The sequence below is a fragment of the Blennius ocellaris genome (genome assembly GCF_963422515.1).
Source record: "Blennius ocellaris genome assembly, chromosome: 10".
Lineage (NCBI taxonomy): Eukaryota > Metazoa > Chordata > Actinopteri > Blenniiformes > Blenniidae > Blennius > Blennius ocellaris.
This window is the reverse complement of record NC_137659.1, coordinates 4,339,571-4,367,384: the sequence shown is the minus strand read 5'-3', so window position 1 is coordinate 4,367,384 and position 27,814 is coordinate 4,339,571. Positions and strand designations below refer to the sequence as shown.

Here is a 27,814-nt window from a genome sequence, read left to right as displayed (position 1 = left end):
ACAGTTTTCCTGATATGAACCTTTCATTCATTACATCTCCAGAAGGAATTTTGTTTCTGTAAGCATTTCCATTTTGACCTGTGTCATTCCACTGAATGTTGTTGGTTTGAACAAATCGGGTCCAGCTTTCAGAAGCTCCAGCTTTTTCTTTGAAGATGCGGCACATTTCTCGCGGCAAACATTTTATTCAGTTCGGGAATGACCAGAAGAGCTGCACTTTAACTCTCCCACAGCAGCCACTCGTGCGTATCTCCGGGCTCCGTCGCCCATCAAAGCCCACTGCACCGCTAATTAAAAACGGGCATTTGTGTAATGGGTTGTGTAATATTCTCGAGCGCAGCGCGGCCCACGGACATAACAGGATAAGTTTAAAAGCAGACTGACACATTGAACCGCGTTGGTGACAGTGGAGCATTAATACTTCGGAGGTTGAGCCTCATTCAAAGTGGTTCCACTTCCAGTTCCATACTTGATCAAACACGTTTTCCTTCGACATCTGCCAAAGATGAAAGGGTACCTGCAACAAGAGTACTGACAAGAACGAGCAGGAGAGATTCATCTTCTCCAATATTTCTATTCATTAGCTTCTTATAAAAGCTCGGGCACATTTTAAATGTTTCTTTCAGCACGTGAAGCTAAAGCAAACCAGACTCCATCATAATTTAAGGAGCCGTCGTCTCGTATTATCCGACCAGAACAATTTGTTCTCCGAGGGCCTGTTCTTGGGACGATCCGAGGATTCCTAAAAGTAGAATGAGAGGCAGCGTTCACAGTGATCGGGCTCCTCTCGTGTGGAAACGGCTCCCAGTTTAAAGTGAGAGAGGATGACACAGTCAGGTTTGAAACTTTCCAGTTTGACAAAGCTTACATTTTGCATTGTTTCAGGTCACCATGGACCATTTTTTTTCGTGAAGCTGCTATAGGTTTAGGCCCCAAAAATGCCTAATTTTAAACAGACAATGAAAACGCAAAGAAAGGATTCCTTTTTTCACTTAAAAACATTGTGTAGCGTGTATCCGTGGCCTCAGACTGCTAGGAAACCTTCTTTCTTGCACTGAGCTTCTCCACCTCTCTCTCCATACTTTCATGTGTCTCTCTGTATCTTCATGATCTCAGCCTCCTTCCTCCCAACAAGGCCACAGCAAACAGAGTAGCTTAACACACATGTCTTACCAGACAAACAAGCAAGCACCTGCTCCTATTGTCCGACACCAGTCAAGGTCATGTTAAATCTGTCCGCCTCAACAGTTAGGTATGAATACGATCGGCTGGTATCCTCAACAGGAAACGCTTTTCTTTGTGAAACTGAACAAATGATTCGCGTGCTTGTTCAGACACCATCTCCCCCCCCCCCACAGGAGTCAGAAAGGAGTTAAATATTGAGGTTTTCCAACATGTCAACGTTGACATCACTTGTGGGTTTGGGGGGTTGGGGGGGGGTAGCGAACATCCAGACAGTTTTCCAGTCAAAGGCGCCATTTAAAGTGCGTGCAACTCGCAGCTCAATGGGTGAAGATTAGCGACAAATCTATGGAAGGAAAAATGGCAGCAGAGGATAATCGGGGCCCCATTTTTCTTGTCAAATCCAGAAAATTTTGAGGGTCGTGCAGATTCCCGGCTTCATCCTCACCGCTCTGTCTTTCTAACGCCATGGCTGAGAGATGACTCCATGCCTTCAGAAGTGGACAGTTTGGGGTTTTTTTGTACAGGAAGCATTCCTCTCTAATGACAGAGGAAGGTCCACACAAACAGTGAAGTCGGAGAACACCCAGCCTAAATTTGGGCCTCTTATTAAAGCAGGAGTGTGATCTTCAACACAACACACAAGCGCCGAAGACTTCCCCGGAGGGCTGCTGGAGCCATCAGCTCAGACGACATGATTAAGTGACAAAGAAGTTGCATTTCTGAAACAGTTTTCTTTTATTGTGGGTGAGTTGTGCGTTACAAAGCTCAGGGTTTGTTGTTTTATTAATTTTACAGCCTCTCAGTGCCCTCACCTTCACAACTCATCCCACTCTATATTAAAAGCAGCGAAATGCCGCTTTCTAGGTCTTTAACAACTGTAATAATCACAGAGCTACAATCTGTTGCAGATATTTAAAGGTTTTAATGGTTTTCTCAGTCTCAACATGTTTGGAATCAGTGACTGAAACCAAACATGGCTGATTTTCTTCCGATTTCTTCTTCTTCTTTTTTTAAATATGATCTTAAGTAAAAAAAGTTAAAGGTAAAACCCAACAGTTTTTTGTTTTTCCATTTTGTCTTGTTTTAAACAAGCTTTGGCTCGGAGAAGCTTCTGGATCTTTGCATGTTACAGCTTCGGCTTGTGTTCACTGTTGGAAATGTCAATGAGCCCCTGCTGTGATATCAAGTGGTAATCATGCTTGTTTTTTTTAAATGCAGTGCTGTTTGATTGCCCCAATGATCACTGGTTTCCACATTTAGGCCCCATTATACCTTCAGCCTTGTAACTTATGCAAAGATTTCCCACAGTTCTGTCAGTTGGTTGATGTTACATCCTGTAGGATTGCATCTTTGACACCTTTAAATCCATCCCATTGAGAAATATTCTGTTTCAAAATGTTCCACAAGTTATAGAAAGTTGTGCACAGGTTGGGTATAAAAGGCGCATTTCAGAGCAGCACTCCCAACTCAAATGTAAATATAGGCCAGGGAATATCAGTCTTCTTCCTGACCTCTTGCCAACTGACCTAGTTAGTGATAAACTGTTACGTCAATTACTTTTCCAGACTTTTCTGCTCCCATTAAAACTTTGAGACGTCGCGCTGCCAATAAATTCAAAGTGATCCAAGGGTCAACATGTGATATGTTGTTTCTGCTTCTATAAGTAATAAAGATGGTTTTATGAGGTTGCAGTGACTGCTGATCAAGTAAATACCAAACAATGTTGATGGAAATCCTACACTTGGTTTTGGTTTATTAAACCGGTTACCTGTTTATATTGAGGGAAGGGGAAGGAATGAAGCTTACTCACTTGTTGAACTTTAATGGGTGTTCCCCCAATTGACTTGTATTTTCCATAAATAACGTTTCATGAAGCCCGACATGAAATAATGTGGGGCAGATTATGTTACAGGAGGTTGTCATATCGCCAGAAAACAACACCAATACATGGAGTATTGTAAATTGTGAGGATTTAAATTCCAATTATCCAGTCCTGAGCGTGCTTTTTTCCTTACATTGGTCTCACAATTTTAAGCAATGAGTGCGTTAATACCTGCTCAATATGACCCAGATTTTGAAACCAGCGTTAACTCCTGGGCAAACATGAAAATTTATTTTTTACCGTGTCAAAATGTTGCCATGTAAATGCAGAAACGATGCGTTTTCACTTGCGTTGATGTGTAAATGGGGCCTGAACGGATCTCAATGTAAATCTTCGTAACAAGTCATTTCCGAAGGCTACAGTAAGGAAAGCAAAGTTGCTCAGAGCGAAGGGAGACTTTCTCAGTCAACCTGCCTCGCGGCAGCAGTAGGGAATAGTTTCTCTGCACTCTCCTGTCTGCTCACACTGAATTATTCAAACGAGAGGAGGATACATGACTTCTAGGTCACTATCATCACAGCAAAGAGGGGCCGGTACAAAGTTAGCACATGGAGGGACAAGGCTTTAATAATTCATCCAACCTGAAGGGCTGCTTAAAAAATATTTGCCCCCACCAACGAAGCAGATATCCACAAACCTTAAAAGGTCCTCAAAGTGTCCAAATGTATAGTCCTGATCAAGAGTGACAACAGATTAGTCGAGATTTCTCTTTTTGGATTAAAATCCACTACCATATTCACCTGATCCAACTGGAGGACCTTTAATGATTCAAAGACTGTCTGCAGCTACAAACAGTTTCACCTGCATCTGACTTTTCTTTAATCTCTTGAGATTTATGTGCCATGTGTCTGCCTATCCAGCAGTCAGTCAGCTGGAGCTTCAGCTCTGCAGTTTCCCTCCCTGCGCTGCAGGGCCTGACGCATGCCTGCACGCACAGCCATGCAAACTGCAAACTTCTCTCCAAAATCCACATTTAACATCACCTAGAACATTAAAGTTTGTGTTATGAGTATTTCCCACTCTGTTGCCGATTGCTCCGATCTCTCATCTTTCACCTCTGCTTGCGCAAACACGAGCCACTTCATTCAAACAGAACCTGACGCTTTGCTCTTGATTAGACACATTCAAAAGTTAGGTTTTGCACAAACTTTCGCAGGAGTTCCCAGGTTTTGCACAGAAGCCCGGACTCATCTGGCTGCAGCAACACTCCTGCAGGCTGCAGGCTAAGTGGCTAGTCGGCTAACAGCAGCGTTGCAACTTTCAGAGGACTTCCACAGTTTGCAATACAATGCGTCTGTGCGCTTTACGCGTTGGGAAAGTCTTTTATTTCACCCACTGCGAGGATGCACTTGAATTCTACCGTTATCCACCGGGGAAGTTTTGTTGTGTGGGTTTACAAACACAAGAGCCACAATGGCGGTGCGCCTTTTTCTTTGAAAGCAGCAACACACACACACACACACACACACACACACACACACGGCATTACGCACACGCAGTACGCGCGCGCCTCGCACCAAGAAAACAAGCCGGAGGAGCGCACAAACACCCGGCACTTCTGCACACAATCCTCCCTCCATGCATCCGTGCGTAAGTTTTGCGCCATGTTGAGGAGCTCCCCCCCCCCCCCCCCCCCCCCTTCTCCCGCAACATTTGCTTCCAGGAAAACAAAAAGCTCCAAAGGAAACCAAAAAAAAAAAAAAAAAAAGTGTGCGCCACTCACCTTGGCGATCGCTTTCTTATATCTCATGACAGCCTGCTGGATGAGTGTGTGCACTTTGATATTCCCATCCCCGCACGGCACCACCACCCGGGTCCTACCAAAACACACCGTGACTTTCATGGTTTTAGTATCCCAGATCTTCCCCGGATTCGGGGCAAAATCGACGGGAGGAAGAGGAGGAGGAGGAGGAGGAGGAGGAGGGAAAATCCTGGTGGGAACCAAAAAGGCGCATGGGTTTGAGTTTGTCCCGGTATTCCGTTAAAGAAGAGAGGGCTGGAGGTCTTTCCGCTTCTCCCGGCCGGACGACATTGTTTTCTGTGTTTTCAGACCACCTGTTTAGCTCCTCTCTCTCTCTCTCTCTCTCTCTCTCCTTCCTTCCCTCCCTCTCTCTCTCTCTCCCTCTCTCTCCGAAGCTCGGTCACATGCTGCGTTTGCGTACAGCAGAGACTGTCGGAAATAACCGCTGCTCTGGTTTCAAATAATTTTTGTTAACGTCTTTATCATGCTTCTTTATCATTTGGATGCAGAGAGTTTTATCTTGCATGGTGACCAAGTCAGAGATGCGGATTCGCGATTGGGACCTCACAGGTTTGATTCTCCCAGGGGACAGGACAGGTCACCACTGTCCCTGAGGCATGACCCTTGACCCCCCCCCATCAGCTCCCAGGACCGCCCTCATGTGGCTGCCCACCGCATCCTGGAATTAGGATGGGTAGATATGGAAGAAAGGAAATTCCCAAAGCAGATTAATAAAATACGGTTAAGTATTTAGTAAATGCGTAATGAGGCCGTAAGATAAACTAAAAACCATACAAAAAATAAGGCTGTAACAAACATGTCTTTACAGGCCAATAACATGCATGTGAGGTTGATGGGTGACACTGAAAGGTCTGAACGTTAGTGTTTCTATGTTTCATCTTGCATGGATCACATATTTATCCAGCTTGTAAACGGCCTTAGGCCACAATAATCCGGGGTTTAATAGGTGGATGTTAGAGAGGCAATAAAATATTTTTAAATTACAGTTTCCTAAAATGATCCATTGGATGCAGCTTTCTTTGTTGTTGTATGGATGGTTGTCTTTTTTTTTGTTGTTCCATTGTTCTCTTCAACAGGTGCCCCTTCATTGCATGAGGAAACTAAAAGAAAATCAGAAACAAGCAACACACTAATTGAGCTGTGTTATTTATCACAGTGTGACATTTAGGTCGGTTTTCCATTGTGTAGATATATTCTCAAAGTAAAAATGAAGGCCACAATAAGTGTACTTCTACAGTTCCTGTTTATATTCAGTTCGAGCTTTCTGTCCTTTTTATAAGACAAATGATATGTGAAGACTGCTCTTAAATATTGGTATCACTGAAATCCAAAAACAGTTGGAAGGAAAAGGAAGGTGATCAATCACAAAACATCATTTTAATCAAATGCCTGGCTGTCGACAAAGCAATAGATGCAAAAGTAACTGATGTTTAAGTATTTTATTTACTTTCAATTTAAGTTCTTTTAAAGAATTGTGGGTTTATTTGTAAATTACTATAATTTAGCCAACATTAGTTGCACTTGAGTACAATCAATTTCTCAGCCCCTTCTTACCTCTGTAGTTAAATGTACATACTGTATTATCTTTCAATGCAACCTTGTTTTGGTGTACTTGATTCTACTACAGCTTCAAAACATGAAACTAAAGTCCCTGCTTTTGTGGGTGTTTAATTGTTGAGCATGAGCTGAGCAAATACATATTTTCTATGAAGCTTGACGCAGGTTTCATTAAACCTAAAGTTTCCAAGCAGCACCTGAACGCATCAGTGAAATAAAGTGATGGTGGAGATTTGCAGTATGTTGCCACACTGTGGTCAGTTTGGGTCATTTCTATATGTGTGCCTGCAGCATAACCCGCATTAAACCAGTTTAGATTATTAATTAAGACACATTGATTGTAAACATATCAAACCACAGGATTCTAATTCTGCCCCTACAAGGATGGAAAGTTGTGAAGACTTCACTCATTGGGCTGATTTAAAGTTAACACTTGTGTTTGGCTGTGAAGACAGAGATTAGGATTAGGTCAGATTAGGTTTGTTAATAAGAAATCACCTAATAAGTAATTAAAGACACCACAAGTGCAGATATAAAGCTAATCAAGTGTGCTTACGAGAGATTTCCTTCTGTGGACCAGTGATTGTTTATTCATTACAAAGAACACTTGTTGCTTCATCACTTTTTTTTAAATATCCATTTTCCCTTTAAGTAAACACAGATAAAACATGGAAGTATCCACAAGTGTGTATGAGGGAGGAAACAAAGCAAAGAAAGTGAGCAATATAAGTTTGTTTTTAGTGAGAACAAGAACAGAGAAGAGAGTTTGCAGGATTTAAAGTATGTGGAAAGTGTGCGTGTGGTTTGAAATAGCCACTCAGCAGCTGCCTGGGGGACTATTTTAACTCTGGAGCACAGCTGGATCAAACCCCAGGCCACAGACCACAACCTCGGCAGCTGCCACAGCACAATTAGACTCCTCACCTTCATACCAACACATTTATTTATATTCCAGAATAAAGATCTGGGTGGAATTATTGACGCAGATCTGAAATTCAACAACCTCTATTAAGACAATAACAATAAAACCTTGAAACATACTGCAAGAATTCACTCAGTTTTAATGTTTTTTATAATTCTAATTGATTTAATTGCCATGTTTTAATGTATTAAATCTATATTTTCCTAAAAAGCATGATGAATTGCCCAAACTCAGTGATGAAGAAGAAATATCACTGTAGTAGAGTGGCTATTTACCTCGGCTACAATGCAAAATAGATAGTGTTAACAAAAAAAAAGGATAATTCTTTGTTTTATTTGTTGAACAAACATGGAACAATAAAGTGCCAAAAAATGCAGTTAATTATACATAATTCCTATATTTCATAAGTTGTCACAAGGTTCAATAAAAACTCAGATTTTTTTTTTAAAGAAAATATAGGTCTTTATTTCATGATTCAGGCTTTTCACGGTTAAAATATTCATATCAGCTGTTTCCCACAGAACTCAATGAAGAGTTACTGTATATAAAGAAATGTTAGTAGAATGAGGATTATATGAACTGAACCAGAAACTGTCATATATTTCCAAAAAAAAAAAAGTGATATAAAATGTTTATTTCCCTTGGAAAGAATCTGTAGAATAAATTATAATCCTTGAAAATAAACAAGTACATCACCAAATACAAAGTATTTCTAATGGAAAGTTTCTTCAGTATTATATTTTTAAGTCTGAATAACTCAAATTCCGACCAGAGAGTCATATATAGTGTGTAAATTTAGCAAACAGATGGACAGTCACACACTTACAGGGAATTTTACAGCCACTGAATAAGTGCAAACACACAGTTTGGAGGAAAGCTCTTTCACGCACGTGGAGAATATGCAAACTCTGCACAGAAAGTATCGACATACCTCTATGATGTAAGCAAATTTATATTTTTACATTGATGACGGTGAAACAACACATGATTAAATTCATATTTTTAACACAAGTTCATGGTTTGTTGTCTTTTTAAATTCAAACATAGTTTCCTTCCAGTTAAATCACCTGATTGTTGGCTTTCACTTGAAAATATAATAAACTAAGTATCATATATAAACTGTATTTTGCAGTCAAACAGTGATGCTCAATGGCATGAAGTAAATCTTTCACAGAGATCTGATAAACCATTTGTCTAATTTAGAGACTTTTTACACACAAAAAGAAGAAATATGTGAATTGTTGATGAGTATAACAACTTTTAATTATATTTGATCATGTAAATACCACACAAAGGAGTTGATTTACTCTTTAAAGAATAGAAACATCCTGAAGAAAGACTCTGTAGTGCAGTTTTTCAATGAATAAAGCTGGTTTTGCAGTATGAAACACTTGATTCATTGTGTGTAAGTTTCCTGATGCCAATACAAATGCCACTGCAGCACTATATGAGACTTCCTTCTGCATTTGACATAGTTTCAAACAGATAATTTAACGTTTCATCCGAGAGGCCACAGTGATTTTATCGTTGTAATGCAAACAAATATACAGTTCAGACATAACAGCTGAAAGGTTTCGCCCTTCACAACTGTTTTTTTTTTCTAAATCAACTGTGAAATGTTACAGTAGTGTCAAGCTGCAAAAGGCCACACCAGAGCTCTTTGATGGTATTAGCAGCGTGCGCTCGTGTTCCCGCCTTCATCTCGGGCTAATTTCGCACTAAAGAGCTGTCTGGACCAGGTCGCACACGAACCCCCGCTGTCAGGCCTTTGTGCCACCCCAGGGTCCCCCTTCTGCTGCTGGTACTCCACCATCTGGACGAGGAGGAGGAGAAGGAGGAGGAAGAAGGTCAGGGGAATTATTATCAGAGCCTAACAATGCTCAATTTAGAGCAAGGGTGTCAAACATATTTTCGTTCAGGAGTCACGTACAGCGCAATTTCATCTTGAGTGGACCTGACCAGAAAAACAGTGCCATAAACAACATTTTAAATTAATCTTTGAAGTTTTTATTTGTTGTGTCGCACAGTTTCCATGAACTAAAATGACTACATTCAAAACATAATAGCCAATTTTATTGAAGCCTTCCCGGTGCAAAATAGAGTGAAATGTCACTAAAACTTCTCATACAGCTGTTGCATCATGCATGTTTTTAATAGCTAGTGGCTTTGAAGCCAGTTTGACAATTTGCTGTCTGGTTGGTCAGGCTGGCTTGGAGCCTCCAGTCGGAGGATTTTCACCCCTCTGGTGCGATATGTACTAATAACATGATAATTCCAGCTACTGTCGGCCATATGCACATACTGTGTGTTTAAGCACATTGATGCATACACACAGATTTTAAACCCAGCTGTGCCCTTCAATGGACATTAATTTGAATATAAACTGAAAGTTTCAATCCAAGAATGAAACAATAGTGTAAATATGCACATAAGATTCAATTGCGTGCCACTTAAATGGTAAATAAACTGATTTGATCCAAATAAATTGGCCAAACTTCCATACATTTTTACCATTCCTATCTCACAAAATAGTCTGAATTGAATCATTTCTAATATATCATACAATCAGGTGACCTTACTGGGAAAAGATGCTTCACCAACACAAGGACACAGAGCTCCTTTCTCAGTGTTTAACATATTAATACAAGAGTGCATAAACATCTTTGATTGTCATCACTTTCTAAGTTTTGGAAAGAAATTATGAACAAATATAGTCACTTGTCAGATAAAGGGTTAATTATTAGCAATGGCATAAATCATCATTCAGTTTAGTATTCAAATGATAACAGTCGATGTTGTATAATATGCTTTGAATTTCAGGCAGTTCATTTTGTTGATAAAAGGTGTGTTTCAGCAGTGTTTTATTCATAAATGCATATTGTCTAATTCAGTTCTTTTTCTGTCTTTCTTTCTTTGGACTGGTGCAGATTAAGACAGGCTGGTCCTGCAGCGCGGAGCTCTTTGATAACAGCAGGGCCAGTGTTTGAACAGTGTGACCTCTCCCGGCACGCAGGGGGACAGATGGTGGATTTGGGGTCAGCCGGGGTCGCATCTAAATACAGCAGAGACTCTGCAACGTGCTGTTATATGGGAGCAAATGATAACTAGAAGGCATGTCACAGCGAAAACATGAACAATGCTTTGCGGAGGAATCCTCTGGATTGAAATGGAAAAATGCAGCTTGCTTTTAGGTTCAGTGTTGACATGACTCACTTTGGACGAATTAAAACCCAGAGCTATTCCATTTTATTATTTGTTGTAGATGTAAGATTCTAAAACACAGATGATAGAGAGAATTTTCCAAGCTTTAATGCTAAAGGTGGAAAATGCACTTTAATACACTAAATACCTGCAGATACTGTACATGTTTGAAGATGTGGTAGCTTCTTTTCAACACTAGATGGCAACATAATCCTCTGCTCTGTAATATCAAGACTCTTGAAAGAATGATACAAATGATAATTTTTCTGATAGACAGATAGATAGATAGATAGATAGATAGATAGATAGATAGATAGATAGATAGATAGATAGATAGATAGATAGATAGATAGATAGATAGATAGATAGATAGATAGATATTCACATGAGCCATTATAATGAAATATCAATTTACCAATATAATATAACACACAATAAAACAACATATTTGCAGGCGACCCATTTATATATGTGATGAAGTGTGGCTGAGGATTGGAGTGATGGGTGGAGAGTGGAGAGGGGGAGTCAAAAAGGCTGTTTGTTTTTGGTTGCATATAATCTAAAGGAAAATACTTAGAATTTCTTTTTCCTAACGTTTTACACTTTTGTGAAAAGTATCGATATCAAAACGATGTTTGGTATTTTTAGTGTTGGGTTGGATAATCTACTATGGTCAAACATGATGAGGAAAGAAAAGAATAACATTTACCTTGGTGTCTATTTTTTTTAAATTAGTTTTAATCTGAAGGGAAATACTTTAATATACTTTGTGTGTAAATTATCAGTACCAAATTGACATCGGCATTTGTGGCATTGGACCGAAACGCTACTGTAACTGAAGTCGATATCAGTTTTGAGAGAAGATCATGGTTTGGTCAAATCTGCTGCAAATTTTTAAAAACGGACAGCTAAGACACACAATATTGGTGAATTTCCCATCTCGTAGCTTCTTATTGGTGTGGCTGTGTGAATGCTTGCCTTTTGTTGAACGTTTCAGAGCTTAAAATCGATCATTTCTGCTGCGTGATGGTCGCTCCGTGCGAACACGAAGGGACGGCCGGAGGGGGTGAACGCTCTTGCTCTCTCGCCGGGCGCCAACACTCTTCGACGCCCAACGGACTTGTCTTGTCGGTCGATCGGACATTTTCGGCATCGCGTCATCAGCGCTGACGTGGAAAGCTACGTGAGCACGAGGCACCGCCGTCCACCCCTCTCTGTCATTAGTGACGAGTCCCGCGACGTAAACCTCCGGTAAGTCGTCTGCAAAGTCGTCACATTTCAGGTCCGCGGGAGCAGAGGCGACGTGAAATAGTACACACAAGAAAATACAACAATGTTCTACCAACACCCCACTGCCCGAACATGGCTGGCTTGGATTAGGTCTCTTTCATAAGTGGTTCAGGAATTAAGGCCGTCAACTTCCAGTAGCAGAACTAACAGGGGCGGATCCATGGAGTTTATAGGAGGAGGGGACCCATTTCAAGGGGGCACCTAAAAAGAAACAAGTTGGAATTAACTCATATAATTTTCCACGTAGAGTCTCTACCGCATGAACTTTCTCAAATACTATGAATCACTGCCAGAATTTAGTTCGGACAGTGAGTTTTTAAAAGGTTCACGGTATCATTTCTTCTTCTTGGTTTTGCTAATTTACATATATTTCGTTTTTCTAATGTCCTCTAGGTGCAGTTGAAAAGACAAAGTCATAATTCTTGCTTATATATTTGAGAAAAAATTTCCCATTTACACGGTAACGTTTCCACAGCATGCTAAAAACAATATAGTTAGTATCTTTGGCCACTAGTGGGTGCTTTTGTTTTTTATTTTTTAAATGAAACCGCACACAAATGGCACAGAACAATATGCTATAAACAAAGTTATTATGAGAGACTCTCAACTACAAAACTCCTAAGTCCGAGCAGATTATGGACTGGGAGTCGTATCTGCCTGGACGCTGCCAGTAGCTGTGATTATGTGGACTAAAAGTAATCAGATTAAATCCCAACTCAGTTAAATTTGCACCATATAAACACTTCAATCCAATTATATTTACAACATCCAATAGAAATTACTGTCAGATCGCAGGGGGTGGTGCGGCCCTGCTTTTGATGCGATCATAGTCTTTGTAAAGGGCACATGATGTCATGACATGGAGTTTTTTTTTCTTTCAAAAAATTGAGTTGTCACTCGTTTCCACGGAGTTGGAGTGTTTTTGAAATCATGCCATCTTCTCAACTGACCCCCAAAATGCAATAAAAGTTTGAAATTTCCCCTTGAAAACATTGTGTAAATGGGGCCTTGGTTCTTTTTCAGAGGACTATATAGAAATTAAACTTCCAGGTACGTTTGGTTGAAGTGCAGCTGATGACATTTTCCACAACTTCTATACCGCTTCAGGATCACAGGGTTGCAGGAGCCACTCCCTGCTGACTATGGGAAAGAGCAGGACACACCCTGGACAGATGGCCAGTCCATCACAGAGGAAATGCAGACAGACAAACACACACACACACTGACATTCACACCCAGAGACTATTTAAGGATACCAATTTAACTCACATGTACTTTTTCATCTGAATACTTATGGATAAATCCCCTAAAATAAGAATCTTTCCATGTTCTGTGGATTCGTCCTCCACAAATTCAAGATGAGAGTTTGAAAAATTAAAGAAAAGATCTATTAATTCACAAAAATTAGAGTCATAATCATTTTAAAGCTGGACGATGCCAGAAAGAAATCAGAAATTACCAATTTGAACGGGGTAATATCTGCTCGTACGCTCACAGATTGGAGACGCTCGATCATGTGATTAACCAGACTGGACTAAATAGCCGAAGTGAAGCTGTTGTCTGGCGTCTCCAGGTGACTGGTGATGGATGCGTCACGGCTTGACGGCAGTTTAAACGAGTCGGCGACGGACGCCGAGGAGAGCCTCGGCGAGACGAGTCCGCCCGCTTCGACTCGGGTTCAAACACACACACACCATGTATTTTTGGTAATGTGTGACTTGAGTGTAACGTATTGTGCCGGCGTCACTTGTTGTGAATTGCGTCTGCAGGGGTCAGCGACCGGCGAGAGTTCAGATGTGACCGTCGTTCAGCTGCCCGATGGTCAGACGGTCCTGGTCCAAGGGGTCACCCAGGCCCCTCAGCCCTCTGTCGTACAGTCACCGCAGGTCCACACAGTTCAGGTGAGCTCATCAGTGCTCATTTTAAATTCCACAAAGCGAGACGAAGACGAATGAAGAAGATCCAAGTTAAAGTTTCAGGATATTCTTTTTGTTGAGTAACTAAAAATGTATAACCCGAGTATCAAGTTTCCATCTCCCGGTGTCCCTCGACAGAAAACAGGGATGGAACACAGAGAACAACACACACCGTGTTCTGTTCAATAATTCACCGGCTCTGATGTCAGGCCAAGCGTCTCTGTGAATGAATGTCTCGCCGCCGCCGCCGCCGCATGGAAGTGGTTTTGCCGAATTTTTGCCTGGCAGTGGTTACCAGCGCTCTTTTTCAATATACCGTAGTGCGTAAGCGCAGTAGCAGTGTTTCAGAAAAGTTGTGTTTTCCACCGTTTCACCGTTCCACCCCACTTCATTCCCTTCATTTAGCTCGTTTTAAACGGCCACCACACACACACACACACACAGCCTATTGTCAATGCTGCATTATTTCTTGCTGTTATGCTGCATAAACCTGAAAGGTGAACATCCAGCCTCTACTGTATTGTCAATAAATGGACGAGGACTCGCCTCTCTTTGACCCGGTGCTTTTGTGTGGCGCTGATATTCTCCTATTGCCACGTCAAAGCATTCTTTGTGTTAGTAAGGATCAACCACTGTGCATCAGCGTGAGTCATAAACGTGTACCTCTTTGTGACACATAACCCAGTCAACGTTGAATTTACAAATACCAACAAAATATGGAAGTTGCAGCAAAATTATGTGAGCACTTGGAAATGTCTTCAGTTTCGAATCGGTCATAAAATGTAATCGGATCCTGAAGCCATGGATTTTTATAGAGCTACTGAAGCATGATGGATTTGTTACTGATTATGTGAAGCATGGTGGCGGGAGCATCACGATGTGGCACTGTTCCTTCACTGCTGCTTAAAAAGCCTCCTTCTAATTATTATTGTTAGTCTCACAACCTGTCGATGCGGACTCTTTCTCCTCTCACTTTCACAGCTTCTTAAACTACTACCTCACTGTCCTCGTTTCCATTCATGCACCTTCTCTATTATACTCATCCTCGCATTCATTCCTTGAGGCTGTAAACAACTTTTCCTCCTCCAGGTCCTCATTAACCTGCTTGCTACTGTCACTACAGATCACTATGTCAGTGGAAGACAGCCAGCAATGTTGTTTAAACAGGATTCAACTGGGGTTGGGCATAAAAACTATTTATTCGGTTAATTGAATTTGTAGCTCACGGATTGTTATTTGGAAAATTCAAGTTTTTTTTTCTCCCCACAGTTTTTTTTTCCGTTCCGTTCTACCATTCCTTGGGAGTTTCCATAGTTACTGTTGCATTTTTGCTTAAACCTGGGTTAAAGCTTGAATTTGTTGAATGACGGAGTTTCATCTGTTGTCTGCAGTCATTTTAACGTGCGTTGAGAAAAATCGAATCGAATCAAAACTAAAATCTGTCTTAAAAAAAAAAATGATAGATTCGATTTTATAACAAAAGAAATTATATGTATCTGTTCAATAAACACAAGTTATTTGATCACAAGTTGTGACTATTTCATGCAGACTTTCTTTTTTTTCTTTCCACAACTAAACAGTAACCAAAAGCTCAAGTGTGTGTGTGAGCCAGGTCTTTACTGCGCATGGAGGGAGTTTGACGTCATACCTGCCTTTTCCAAACGCACCCGAGCCGCAATTCCAAAAGTTCTGTGGCTACAGATGAAAGCCGAAAGACACACACACACACACACACACACACACACACACACACACACACACACACACACACACACACACACACACACACACACACACGCACACACAGTGATAACATCCAACAACATGAGGTTGCTGCCAAAATTCATGAAAAGCTACAATGTGTATTACTCACCAGGCTCTCTCTCCAGATCGCGGAGCCGGATGACGAAGAGCCGCCCGCCGACGCACAGAAGCGACGAGAGATTCTCTCCAGGCGGCCGTCGTATCGGTGAGGAGACGTCAGCAGGAGACGACAACTTGCCGCGTTGAAAGTGTTTTTTTTTTTAATGTGTCTGCGTGGGAATCACTTTATGGATTTCTGTTCTTTGGCAGAAAAATTCTTAATGAACTCTCATCAGATTCGCCGGCGGTACCGAAGGTCGAGGAGGAAAAGATGGAGGATGAGGCCCTGGTTTCCAGCAGCGCCGCCGCGTCTGTGCCGACATCCGTCTACCAAACCAGCACGGGACAATACAGTCAGTGTCAACACTTCAGGATCTTCCAGGAAACGTTTTAACGCTTGACAAAAGACGTCATGGATTTATGTTTGAAAGTTTTTAGCTCACGCTAACGTCTTGCTCGATTAAAAGGTATCATAGTTTCTGTATTCACTGAAAGAGTGTCTGTGAGCAAAGCAGCTTTCACTCTCTAAAGTAGGAAAAGTATCAATGCTTCATAAAAGTTGGCTGACTTTCAGGTTTGAACCTTGAACCTGGTTAAAACTTCCTCTCTGACTCCACACAGTTACAATCGGCCAGGGAGGAACCATCCAGCTGGCCGGTCCAGAAGCCCCGCAGGGGGCCCAGGTCCCTCAGCCTGGAGCCACCGTCAGCACCCCACAGGAGCTCTACATCCAGAGGCGACAAGTTCTGATACAAGGTGGTGAGCGAGTAAAACTGACATAACCAAAGTAAAACAAAACAAATCAAAACAAACAAAAATTTGGTTAAAAATGCTGTAAAGGTCCTGTTGGATTGGTTTTTAATAGGGAGTTTTTTCTTCAGTGGTTACATCGTCTCGTTTTGTGCGCCAAATTATGGGATGCTGTGTTAACAAACAAACAAGGTAACACCCATGATCTTGAATAATGAGAGCAAAAGCCATCATTATGTCTGGAGCGAGTTCATTCTCTTACAGATGTTTTAAAGAATTTCATCCTTGTGAGTTTTTACAGTAGTAATTTATCATATTATATCATATTTCTGTATTAACGTTTCACACAATTGCATGGTGTTTGAGAAGAACTGAGTATAAAGTGAAATAAATGGAGGGTAAAGCTATTAAATATTTAATACAAATTATTTGACTGTTTTGACATGAGCTTTAGTGCAAAACTTCAGTCAGACATGTTTGATACAGATATTTCACGTTCAAAATATCCTACTGCTTTAAAATAAAATGCTGTTTTAAGACACAGATCTACAACAGTCCTGTAGACGGGACAACTAAAATCTTAGATTTGACAATTTAATGGCCTGCAAGAGCCAAAGGCTCGAAGCTTTTCTTTTTTTTTTCTTTCTTTTTTTTTAACTTATTCATTTCAGGCATGTGACATTTAATACGTTTTGTGCAATCACATGCATATCCAATATTTCTATACACACATACATCCCAAACTATATACACCATTTTAAATGTATAATTAAATAAATTATATCTTATGAAAGTATAGTTATAAAAGTAGATATATATAATATGTTTAATTTGACCCATACATACATACATACATACATACATACATACATACATACATACATACATACATACATACATACACATATACAGTACATACTGTATCTCATACATCTGATTAACACCTTTGAAAAGGGGGAGGAAGAAGTAACCTTATATTTAAGAGTTATATAAAATAATTATCTTTCCGTTTAAAAAAATAGTATTATATATGTAAATATAACAGTATGAATATGATCTAAATATAACTTCGAGGTGAGTTTGTAAGAAACATGCATAATGCAATAGCTATAGGGGACGATTTGTGGACATTCCAGGAAGTTTAATTCAAAATTGGCTTTAAGTTGAGATTTGTATTTTTTCCATGTTCAGTTTTTATTTGGAAACAGTAACATGCAGCAATACTTTACATATACACACAACTGAACAAACAGACCCCTACAGAATCACAGCCAGTTCTATTAGACACGGTAAGTGAATACAAAAGGGAAAATAAATAAAGCCATATTTAAGCCTCGGAAAATTAAGCCTGGGATAAAAGTTTGCGTTGCATGACGTTAAGCTTTGCACATGAAGTACTATCATTCACTAGTTTGTAGTGCGCATTGCCAGGAGCCCTCTTCTATGTCCTCCCCGAGCTAAAAGTCGAGATTTTTAGTTCTATCCTTTTAGTGTTTGTTTGGTTTTGTCAAAATATAAACATCTCCATCACATGTACTGTCAATCACTCTGAAAAATGTGAACTTTTAAATTGAAAGGCACTCGAGATGTAGTCGGGCTGAGCGAAAATGTGAAATGTGGGCTCATACGGTGTCACAGACCACAGGTCCACTCGCGTCGCCACGTGGCTTTTGCATTGTCATCACTAATTGAAATGTTTTACAGCGGTTCACGGTGGCTCCCTGTCGTCATCATCGGGTTTTTTTTCCCCCTCACCAACCTCGGCGCTATCCACCTGGTGCACACGCTGCTCCTTCCAGCTGGAACTGCTTGCTGACTGTCGTGTGTTAACCACAGAGCGAGGTGTGAAGTACCAACCTGGAGCTCGCAGCACGAAAACATTTTCAACTTGGATCGAGGGGGGGGGGGGGGGGAACGGGCTTTTAATAACCGCAAGCTTCAAGTGCGTTCGTCCGCTCAAACCGCTGTCGCGCGAGCGTTTTATTTCTGGTGTCGGGCTTCTTATATGAAATTGAAACAAGTCTTTGCGAAAGTCGCGTGGATGAAGTGGTGGCGTGTGGTTGGGAGAGCGGTCTCCTGCACGACTGACTGAACTAACTTGGACGAGGGAGCTCAACAAGTTTGTATGGCAGCCACTTGGGACACAATATCCTCTTGTTTGTTGAGCGTCTCTCTCTCTCTCTCGAGTTGCGTCACTGGGGCTAAAAATACACACCCTCCTCTACCACCTCCCCCTCCCTCCCTCCCTCCCTCCCTCCCTGCCCGGCTCACATTGTGTTTCACTCTGCTCTAGCATGCTGATCCACTGCAGTGGGGAGGAGGAGGAGGGAGGAGGGAGGGAGGAGGGGGAAGATCTCTAATCCAGTGTGTTTTACTGACTTCAGCGAGGCAGCGGTGATGTCACTGTGATGTCAATGCCTGTAATTGTAATCTGGCTGCAAAGTTGGCGAGTGACCACTCGGGCACAGAGCGAGAGCCGGGAGAGAAAAGGCAGGAGGAGAGAGAGAGTGAAGCCAGGCAGCCAAAGAGAAGGAGAGAGTTTTCTTGCGCTGAGGTGTTTGTGCCGCTGTGGTGCTGGATTTTTGGAAATTCGAGATGGCTGTTACCGGGGATGAGACCGAGTCAGGTAGAGTTTTTCCTTCACACGTGTTTATTTTTGAGTGTGTGTGTGTTGTTAATGCAATGCTTTGCAAATGTTGACATATGTTGAACCACATTGAAATCTAAACCTGCTAATTGTTTCTGGTATTTGAGGATAATTTTTCTAACATTAAAAAAAGTCTTTTATATATATATATATATATAAACGTTTATATATATATATATATATATGTATATATATTTGTTCGACTGTTAGAACAGCAGCTTTTACACCAATAATCAAACTTTTACTTTGAGAAAATGGCATGAAACCTGCTACAAATTAAGATTTTCAACAAGTCAGGGAACATTTGGTTTGTACACCGAGTGTTGTTCCTGTCTGTATCAGACTGTTCAGTGCTACACACACCCACACACACACACACACACACAGTCTGCTCTCTGAACCACTTCAGTGGTTGTCAGGCAGGCAGGCGGGGAGGGAGGGAGGGGGGGAAGGGGGGTATGGGGTAAGATAGTTGCCGCTTTGACGTCACTCCAGTTTCCTGGAACAGAAGCCAAGCAGGGAAGAGAGAATGCAAAACGGGCGAGTGAGACGCACACACTGACGTCAGCACAGCCCGAGTCATTCTGTTATCACAGCCAGAGAGAAACAGAGAGAGCGTGTTGTGTGCGTGTGTGTGCGTGTTGTAAAGAGAGAGAGAGAGAGGACTGAAACTTCTCGCGAACAGAGTGACTGACTCGGTGCGAGTGAGCGTGCACAGAGGTCAACATTTGAATCATCAGCTCCGTGACTAAACTCAAACAGCTCATGAACTACGTGTGTGTGTGTGTGTTTTTTCTCCTTTGTTTAAAACAAACATTTAATGTGCATTTCCCCCCCAAAGGCGACATAATAACCACCTGTCAGGATTACACGCTTATAAACAAACACAGAGAGGTTCCAGCTAAAGACCTGTGGCGAGTCTCGGCAGGAAAAACAGCCTCGTTCGTCTCTTGAAGACGTCTTTGAGATGATAATTTATGTGCGCAAAAGAAAACATATTGTTCAATAACAACAATTTGAATATAATCCATCTGTTCAAACCAAGCAGGTTGTTCAGATTAGCTCCATAAGTAGCCGTTTATGTTCTGCTTCATACGCAAAGTTTCTCAAACAGATGGCAGCCGAAGCTGATTTAAATGAGCAATTTGTGAAATGTCATGACTTTAACCTGAGTGTTGATATGCATTGGGACAGATTCAGGACTGAAACATTAAAAATCCAGGGATTATATTTAAACCTTGCCTTTCTTAAAGTGAAGACGGAGTGACTTTATGTTGATTGTCAAACTTATTCCCAGATTTATCTTCTTTAGTGGCAAATAATGCATTATACCATGGAATAGTGGGAATCTGCAAGTGAGCAGCCAATTCTTTATTCATTTTTCCAGTGAGAAATCCATTGAATTGAGGCAAATTTCAGGATATAAATGGTGGTGTTTGATATTTTTCAACACATTTCATGAAATATAAATGGCAGTTAAAGGGTAACTGACTGATTGGGAGTGTATAAATGTATAAGTGTGATCAGTCTACGCTTCAAATTCCTAATTATTTCAATTAGTAAGGATTAAAAAGTGAAATTCTAAGATCTGTGAGCAGCGTTGAATTTAAATGGGAGGATTTATTTCCGTTTATTTTTTAGTCTGCATGATGTGGCCTTTTTTTTTTTTTTTTACTGTAGAAATGTAAAATAAAATTGTCCATGCTTTTCCTCTTTATTTTGCATGATCTGTGCGTTAGGGGTTAAAAACAAATACATCGTCAGGGATCTGTCAGCTCTTTATGCAACTTTCTATGTAGTCTGTACCTGTTGCACCAAAGCTTTTACCTTTTCCATTCATTTCTTCATACAAATTGGGACAAGGCATCCCCCTGCCCCCCCAGCAGTTTTCCTCCCTCAAGTTCTTTAGCGCCCCCCCAGAGGCGGCTCACCCCTCTCTTTGATAACCACAGTCTTAGAGGGCTGCACATGCAATAAAAGGCAAAACATTCATATCACAAAGTGGAAATACCTACTCTCGAGGACAATTATGGTCGGAGGAAATTGGCGCGTCAAAGCAGGAAGTGCGGCGGAAAAGAATTCTTGGCCCAAAGTCTAACATCCTCTAGTGAAATACATGCGTGTGTACTTTTCTTTTTTCTTTTCTTTTTTTTTATGTTTCGGATACAAAGGTTTTTTTTAGAAGACGTAAAAGTCGACGACGCGTCGTTGAATTTGGAGCTTTCTTTCCCTCCAGCTGCCACTGGAGACATCCCCGCCTACCAGCTGCGATCGCCCAACTCGGGCCTGGCTCAGAGCATCGTGATGGCGGCGTCGCCCAGCAGCATGGAGAGCCCGTCGTCGCAGCACGCTGAGGAGATCACCCGCAAGAGGGAGGTCCGGCTCATGAAGAACAGGTGAGAAGCCTAGAGTCTGGGAGGATTTGAGAATGTGAGGACGGGAGGAAAAATTAAAAAGTAAAAAATCAGCCTGCTTTGAGAGGTTGTTGCAATTACATGATTGCCGATTGCCTCTAAACCTTTCAATCATAAAATCCGTTAAGCCATTGAGCTTCTACTCTACGTGTAATTTTTACAAATACAGCAAGCCATGGTGGTTTAAATTCAACATTTCAGAAAAGATTCACGTCGACACAGCAAAGCTTTGAAAACGACGTCCATTTAAAGGACAGAAATGGTGAAAATATTGTTTTTCTGTCGGGCCACTCGAGGGTGCTATTGGACGTTTTTGTAGTAAAGCCACACACATGCGCGCAGAGAAGAATTCGTTCTAAACATTAACAATGGGAGAACACGGACATTCGAATGGACAGGTAGCAAGTTTGTATTGTTATTCCAGGTGACTGTCAACTATTAAACTACCAAGTCTCAGGAGAAGACGGACTGGGAGTTATGACGCTCTGGAAGAAAACGCTGTTGTTATTGTACGTGCAGCACTTTTCAAAAAGCGGAGCCGAAAGACGTCGTGGAAACTGATGATAGTTTTGCGATTTCAATTAAACGGGGCCCACATTTGAAATGATCACCGAATGTTCTACACTGAAAAATGAAGAAGACTGGGGTGCAGCTCCACCGTTTTCAGCGATTTAAGCCGTAGCGTGAAGGAATAATGAAAAGTCACAAGCCGTGCAGAAGGCCAAACCTGCAGCATTCAGCTTTTATTGACTGCGCTCCAATTGAATGAAGGAAGTGAATCCAAACAGCATGAAAAAAAAAAAAAACACGTTCTGCTGCTGCTGGATGGCTCCTGGGCTTTTGTTGGATGACATTTTCACTTATTTTTTTCCCCTTCTTTTCCTCTCCAGGGAAGCGGCTCGCGAGTGCCGCAGGAAAAAGAAAGAGTACGTCAAGTGTCTGGAAAACCGCGTGGCCGTGTTGGAAAACCAAAACAAGACCCTGATTGAAGAGCTGAAAGCACTGAAGGACATTTACTGCCACAAAGCCGAGTAGCGGCCGGCGGCCTGTGGTCAACGGGCTCGAGACAGTTTACAAACTTAAAGACGAAAAAAAAAGGGAAAAAAAAAATCGACTCTGGAACACAAAAAAACAAACTCCTCGGACTGTCTTTGTTTCTCTGCTCTCTCAGGCCTGATGTGCAACAAACTTGAGCTTGCCGGTTTCGCTCTCGTCTCTTCTCTCTGTGCTCTTTGCATGTGAAGACTCTCAAAGTGTTGTTGCTGCTGCCGCCGTTTGCACATGGGGGGATGGGGGGGGGCAATGGGAGCCAGCCCAAGAAGGAGGGAAAGGAAGCGGCGAATACGGGTGCTTCCTGAAAGAAAAACGCACCGCTCATTTACGCAAGGCGTAAAGGCAAAGGGGTCGGCCAGGTCTCGCCACCAGCAACTTTGCCCCCCCCCCCCCCCCCTCCCCCCGTCAGTTGGAGGTGCAGTCAAAGCACCATAGATCCTCCGCCAGCCGCAGATTCCTCTGCCAGCCGCTGTAGTTTTTGTGTCGTACGCTTCTGTTTTCGGTCGCTGCATTCCTTCACCTGAAAAACAACACAGTAAACAGAGTCACCGTCAAGCTTTCTGTCAGGCGGTCGCTTGATTTTCATCATCAGGTCCAAAATGTTTTCACATGTCAAATTGAAGTTTGAGATCATTTATATTTGGTTGTTCATGAAGACTTGAGCAATTGATTATTTTTTTTCGTTGAAACATCAACGGGGCTTTAGAAAAGCGTCATCCGAACCCAAAGCTAGTTTCCTAAAGAGAATCTAAAGAAATTATAACATACAAGTTTAAAATGAATGAAAGCTGTTTGATGTCAAAGCACAGAGAGTATCTGAATGTCCAAACTTTATATTTTATTACAATAACTGACTTATATATGTTCTACAAAGCAAATGTCACTAATAACTTGTTGAATGTGCTGAAAAGCTCTGATGTAAAAAAAAAAAAAACACATTTGTATGGAGACCGATGTTTTACAAGGATTTAAAAAAACAAAACAAAAAACAACAACAACCCTGCAGGCGTCATTTTGTTCTTGAAATGATGGATATCTGTATTTTTTTCTTCGTTTTGAGAATGAAACTGTATTTGATTATGGATTGATATTAACATGCTCTGTTTAAAGGGTGATGCCAATTTTTCTTTTTCTTTTTTTTGTAAAGACGTTTTGTTTTAAATAATGTATCATCTTGTATTCATGTTTTCTCTGGACCTTTGGAAACTGCTGACTTTCTCTGTTGATGTTGAGTTAGTATCCTCTGGTTAGATTTTTCTCTTCCGTTCGGGAAGCACAAACACTCCCTGGAGCATCAGACCCCGGAAGGCTTCGCTCTCAAGGCTGCCGGAGCTCTTGAACCAACAGTTTCTCCTCCAGGCCGGGGATTTATCCAGTCAGGGTGTCATCGTGGGGCCGGTGTCATGTTTACCAGCCAAGTAGCCCATTGTGGTTTGTTACTCCGGAGAGGTGCTTCCCATTCTGGTTAAAGTGGTGTAAAAAAAAAAAAAAAGGAAGATTCAATTCTTTCGCTCTTTAGTTGTTTATTTTTGATGGCGTCGTCTTTACCAGGTGTTCTCTTCTCCGTGTATTTCCTCGTTCGGAATTGAACAACTTTTTTGTCCTTTAAATAATAAAAATGTTAAAAATGTGGCATATGTTGTGGTTTATCTTTTTGTTCACTCTATCAAACATAAGGCCCATGAGTCAAAACTGGCCGGAACGAAGCTCAAAACGATTTCAAGGAAAACATTGATTTTTTTTAAACTTAATTTACTTAAAAGTAGCCAGCGCGAAAGCATGCTCTCAGGGTGAGTTTGTAAAAACACGCACAATTCAACAGCTACAGGAGAAACTTTCTTGACATTTCACTGTATTTCACACAAGATTTCATTAAACTTGTCAAGTTTATAGAAGATTTCCGTAGTAATGTTTTTTTTTTTTTGTGATAATATAGACATTTCACCATGTATATGCTGAACCGCAACAAAGAAAAACTTAAAAGTTCACATTTAAAGGCTATCGTGGCACTATTTTACCAGTCCAGCCCACTTGACATGAAATTGGACTGTATGTCAGCCCTGAAATAAAATGTGTTTGACACCCGGACATCATAGTGTTATTTTTAACACGATCAATTCCTCAAATAAAGTACACAAAATTAAAATGTTGAAATTGAACCAGCTGAACCTGTCCAGAGCCAACAACATGAAATTACCTTTTGAAGGTGGAAGGACATGAAATTGAATGGTTTCCATAGCAACCCCTGATTATAACAGTGACCTCGAAGGGTTCGCCGGTGCCGGTGATAAAAGCAAAGGTAATTTTCTGTGAGACAACAACCTCTTCATTATAAGTGTTCTAACCTCAATTATTGATTGGAGAACACACATCAAACATTTTAAATAACTGGCCATAGCATGTAGGAAACAAAATGTCCTTTGTTTCATACATTCTCTTTATATCTCTCTCCACTGCAAAACATTCTTCTTTCATTTCTTTTCATACATTTGCTCTCTCCAACACACAAAGCTGCTGAACAGTTAAAGACCTTCAATCTGCTGTTTGCAACACAACCTTGCGGCTCCAGGAAACCAAAGCAGAAGCTTTATACCAGAAATATTTGTGCTGCATTAAAACATCAGCTGGCATGCGATGTGTTTGAATTCGAGATTTTGTGGTGAACTTGTGTCCAAATATGAGTAAAATTGAATTATGTGACTTCAGATGTCCTTGAGTAAAGCCAGGAGGAACAAAAAAAAAATCCAAAGATATACAAATTATATTTGCAATTTTCTATGCCAACAGCATCATATTATCTGCGGTTTAAACACACACACACTGCTTCATTTGTGTTCCTAGTTATTCTTGCACAGAAACACGCAACCACACAGTCTATCTTCTATTTAATTTCCATGTCTTATTTGTTTTTTTGTTTTTTTATTTTTTAAAGATCTGCATGACCTTTGGTCCAATGTGACGAGAGTGGAAATTTCCAGGTTGAGCCCAGAGACATACGAAGTGGCTCAAAGCCCACTACCTTGACAACACAGTGTCAGACTGTGGCAAGGGGGCCCTCTGCTGGTCATCACACGCAACTGCAGATCAGCTCTCTGAATAAACCACTCAAAAGTAAACGTATAACTTCAACGTTCCTCCAGATTTAACAGATATAAACACTCCTCGCTCTTATTTTGGTTAAAAGAGAGTGTTGATTTTCTTCGTGAGAAAAAATAGTCTTGGTGAATGATGTGGCATTTTGTGAATAGACTGTTCAAGAAGCACCTGATCCGGGTTGATATAATAGAAGCAAAGTATCCTGATTACACGTTTCTGATCCTTGTTTGTGAACAACAGGAGGAACTGGTATTCCATGCACAGGTAGATCCTGCAGATCCTGCAAAGTAGGCCCAATAGTGAGACAGGAGTGCTGATCACTACACCACTGTGCAGCTTCTCCATGTGGAATTATTTCACATTATAGATACTCATGTGGGATATTTGTAAAAGCTAATGCCACATCTATTCATAGACACCAGAATAATTTCAAAAGTTTTTTATTATGTATATTTTCACTTGATGAAATATGAAAGATTATTGAAATGACAGTTGTTGTTTTTTTTCCTTTTGTTTTTGTTTTAAACCCTCCCATGACCCTCAGCGGTGGATAAATGCATAAACTGCATTATCAATATTTGGCCAGCAGAGGACACTGCTTCAATAAAGCAAGTAGGGCACGTTATGTATAGATAAAGAATTAGTTTTGCTTTATTTACCACCAAAGCAGACATGTTACCCCATCCGACCAAACATTTGTTTTGTTCTAAACGTATATGTAGTTATTGTTAGTACAGCAAAACTGGAGTTTATATTCTGAATAAAAGAACTAGAATTTAAAGAACAGTTTTAAAAAAATCAATTATAGCGTAAAAAAGCCAAGCTCTTATGAGATGTGACGAGTCAGTTGGCTCCCCTGCCATTAAATTACCACTCCATTTAAAATGAAATAGTATTCACATGTTACAGGCTTCTTCTTCTTCTTCTTCTTCTTCTTCTTCTTCTTCTTCTTCTTCTTCTTCTCTTCTTCTTCTTCTTCTTCTTCTTCTTCTTCTTCTTCTTCTTCTTCTTCTTCTTCTTCTTCTTCTTCTTCTTCTTCTTCTTCTTCTTCTTCTTCTTCTTCTTCTTCTTCTTCTTCTTCTTCTTCTTCTTCTTCTTCTTCTTCTTCTTCTTCTTCTTCTTCTTCTTCTTCTTCTTCTTCTTCTTCTTCTTCTTCTTCTTCCTTGTGTTGTCTGGGCTCTGATGTCAGAGTGGAGACCTCTGAGTGTCTTTTACCTGATTCTCGATTGCACCCTTGAACTCTTCTCCCTCATCATTCCGAAATCATCTATTGTGGAATGATATTTGAACAAGATTGTTGCCATCTCTTTGTTCTTCTTGATAAAGAATTCTGCTAATGTACTTTAACCCATGAGGTTAAAAAAAAGGACAATATGATTATCTTTTAGACCATTGTGAGACAGGTTAGTTTGACCCTACTGATGAGGTGTTGTTGGAATAGTAATCCCACTGTGAAAAACATGATGAGAACACTTTTATCCCATTATGATTAAACGAGCTACAAGTAAGGCTGACAATGTAATAAATTATCACATTACTACATATTAGTGTATGATTATTAAATTAGGTTAGTGCTTTCACCTCATAGAGAGAAGGCCATGGGTTCAAATATTTCTGTGGGGAGTTTGCATGCTCTCGCTGTGTGTGTGTATGTTTTCCTCCAGGTACTTTGGTTTCCTCCCACAGTACATAGACATAAAATTGTTAAGTTAATTGGTGACCCTGAATTGCCCCGGGGTGTGAACGGATGGATGGACGGAATATTACATCAATAACTGCAGCACATTTTGAGAAACTACGTTTCTTCTCATTCCAATATGTTTTGACATATAAATTCACTTACTTTCGTTCAAAATTGTGCTTATTAAAATATGTTAATAATGGGAATCTTTACTATAACCTGTCTATAATTTGATATATGATAAATAAGCTATCTTACTCTCTCTATTAATGAAATATGCTTTAAAGAAGCTTGGATGTGACTTTAGGAGACGTTTTCATTATTTAGTAGAGTAGCTTCAGAAAACCCCTTGTTTTGCTGATTGGATGCGCGCGCTCTCTCTCTCTCTCTCTCTCTCTCACTCTCTCTCGCTCTGTCAGTTGTAACCACCCCCTTGAACCGGAACCTTTTTGCGGGGATTTGCAGCCCTCCCTGTCGCTCTCCGGCGCTGCGCTGCGCTTGACAGCTCCGCTCGGCCGCCGCGCGTCACGCACTTTCTTCCTCCCTTTTTTCTTTCTTTCTTTCTTTCTTTCTTTCTTTCTCTCTTTTACGCGTC

The 27,814-nt window shown here is 40.9% G+C and overlaps 2 protein-coding genes across 5 annotated transcripts in view; one reads left to right on the top strand and one right to left on the bottom strand.

Annotated features, from left to right (window-relative positions):
• Window positions 1-5,098, bottom strand: part of pard3ab (par-3 family cell polarity regulator alpha, b) — a 249,773-nt gene extending 244,675 nt beyond the window's left edge. For all 4 annotated transcript variants that reach the window (XM_080503528.1, XM_080503531.1, XM_080503529.1 and 1 more), the window contains exon 1: window positions 4,791-5,098. In XM_080503528.1, the coding sequence (XP_080359654.1) occupies window positions 4,791-4,910 (120 nt within the window). In that variant the 5' untranslated portion in view covers window positions 4,911-5,098. The remainder of the gene's footprint in view (window positions 1-4,790) is intronic.
• Window positions 5,099-13,382: 8,284 nt separating this feature from the next.
• LOC308135097 (cAMP-responsive element modulator-like) lies at window positions 13,383-24,074 on the top strand (the record flags this gene model as incomplete). The annotated part of the gene is made up of 7 exons (XM_080502970.1): window positions 13,383-13,475; window positions 13,569-13,712; window positions 15,605-15,684; window positions 15,789-15,931; window positions 16,200-16,334; window positions 21,212-21,371; window positions 22,280-24,074. The coding sequence occupies 7 exons, from the start codon at window positions 13,383-13,385 to the stop codon at window positions 22,422-22,424; spliced, it is 900 nt and encodes a 299-aa protein (XP_080359096.1). The 3' UTR covers window positions 22,425-24,074.
• Window positions 24,075-27,814: the final 3,740 nt, after the last annotated feature.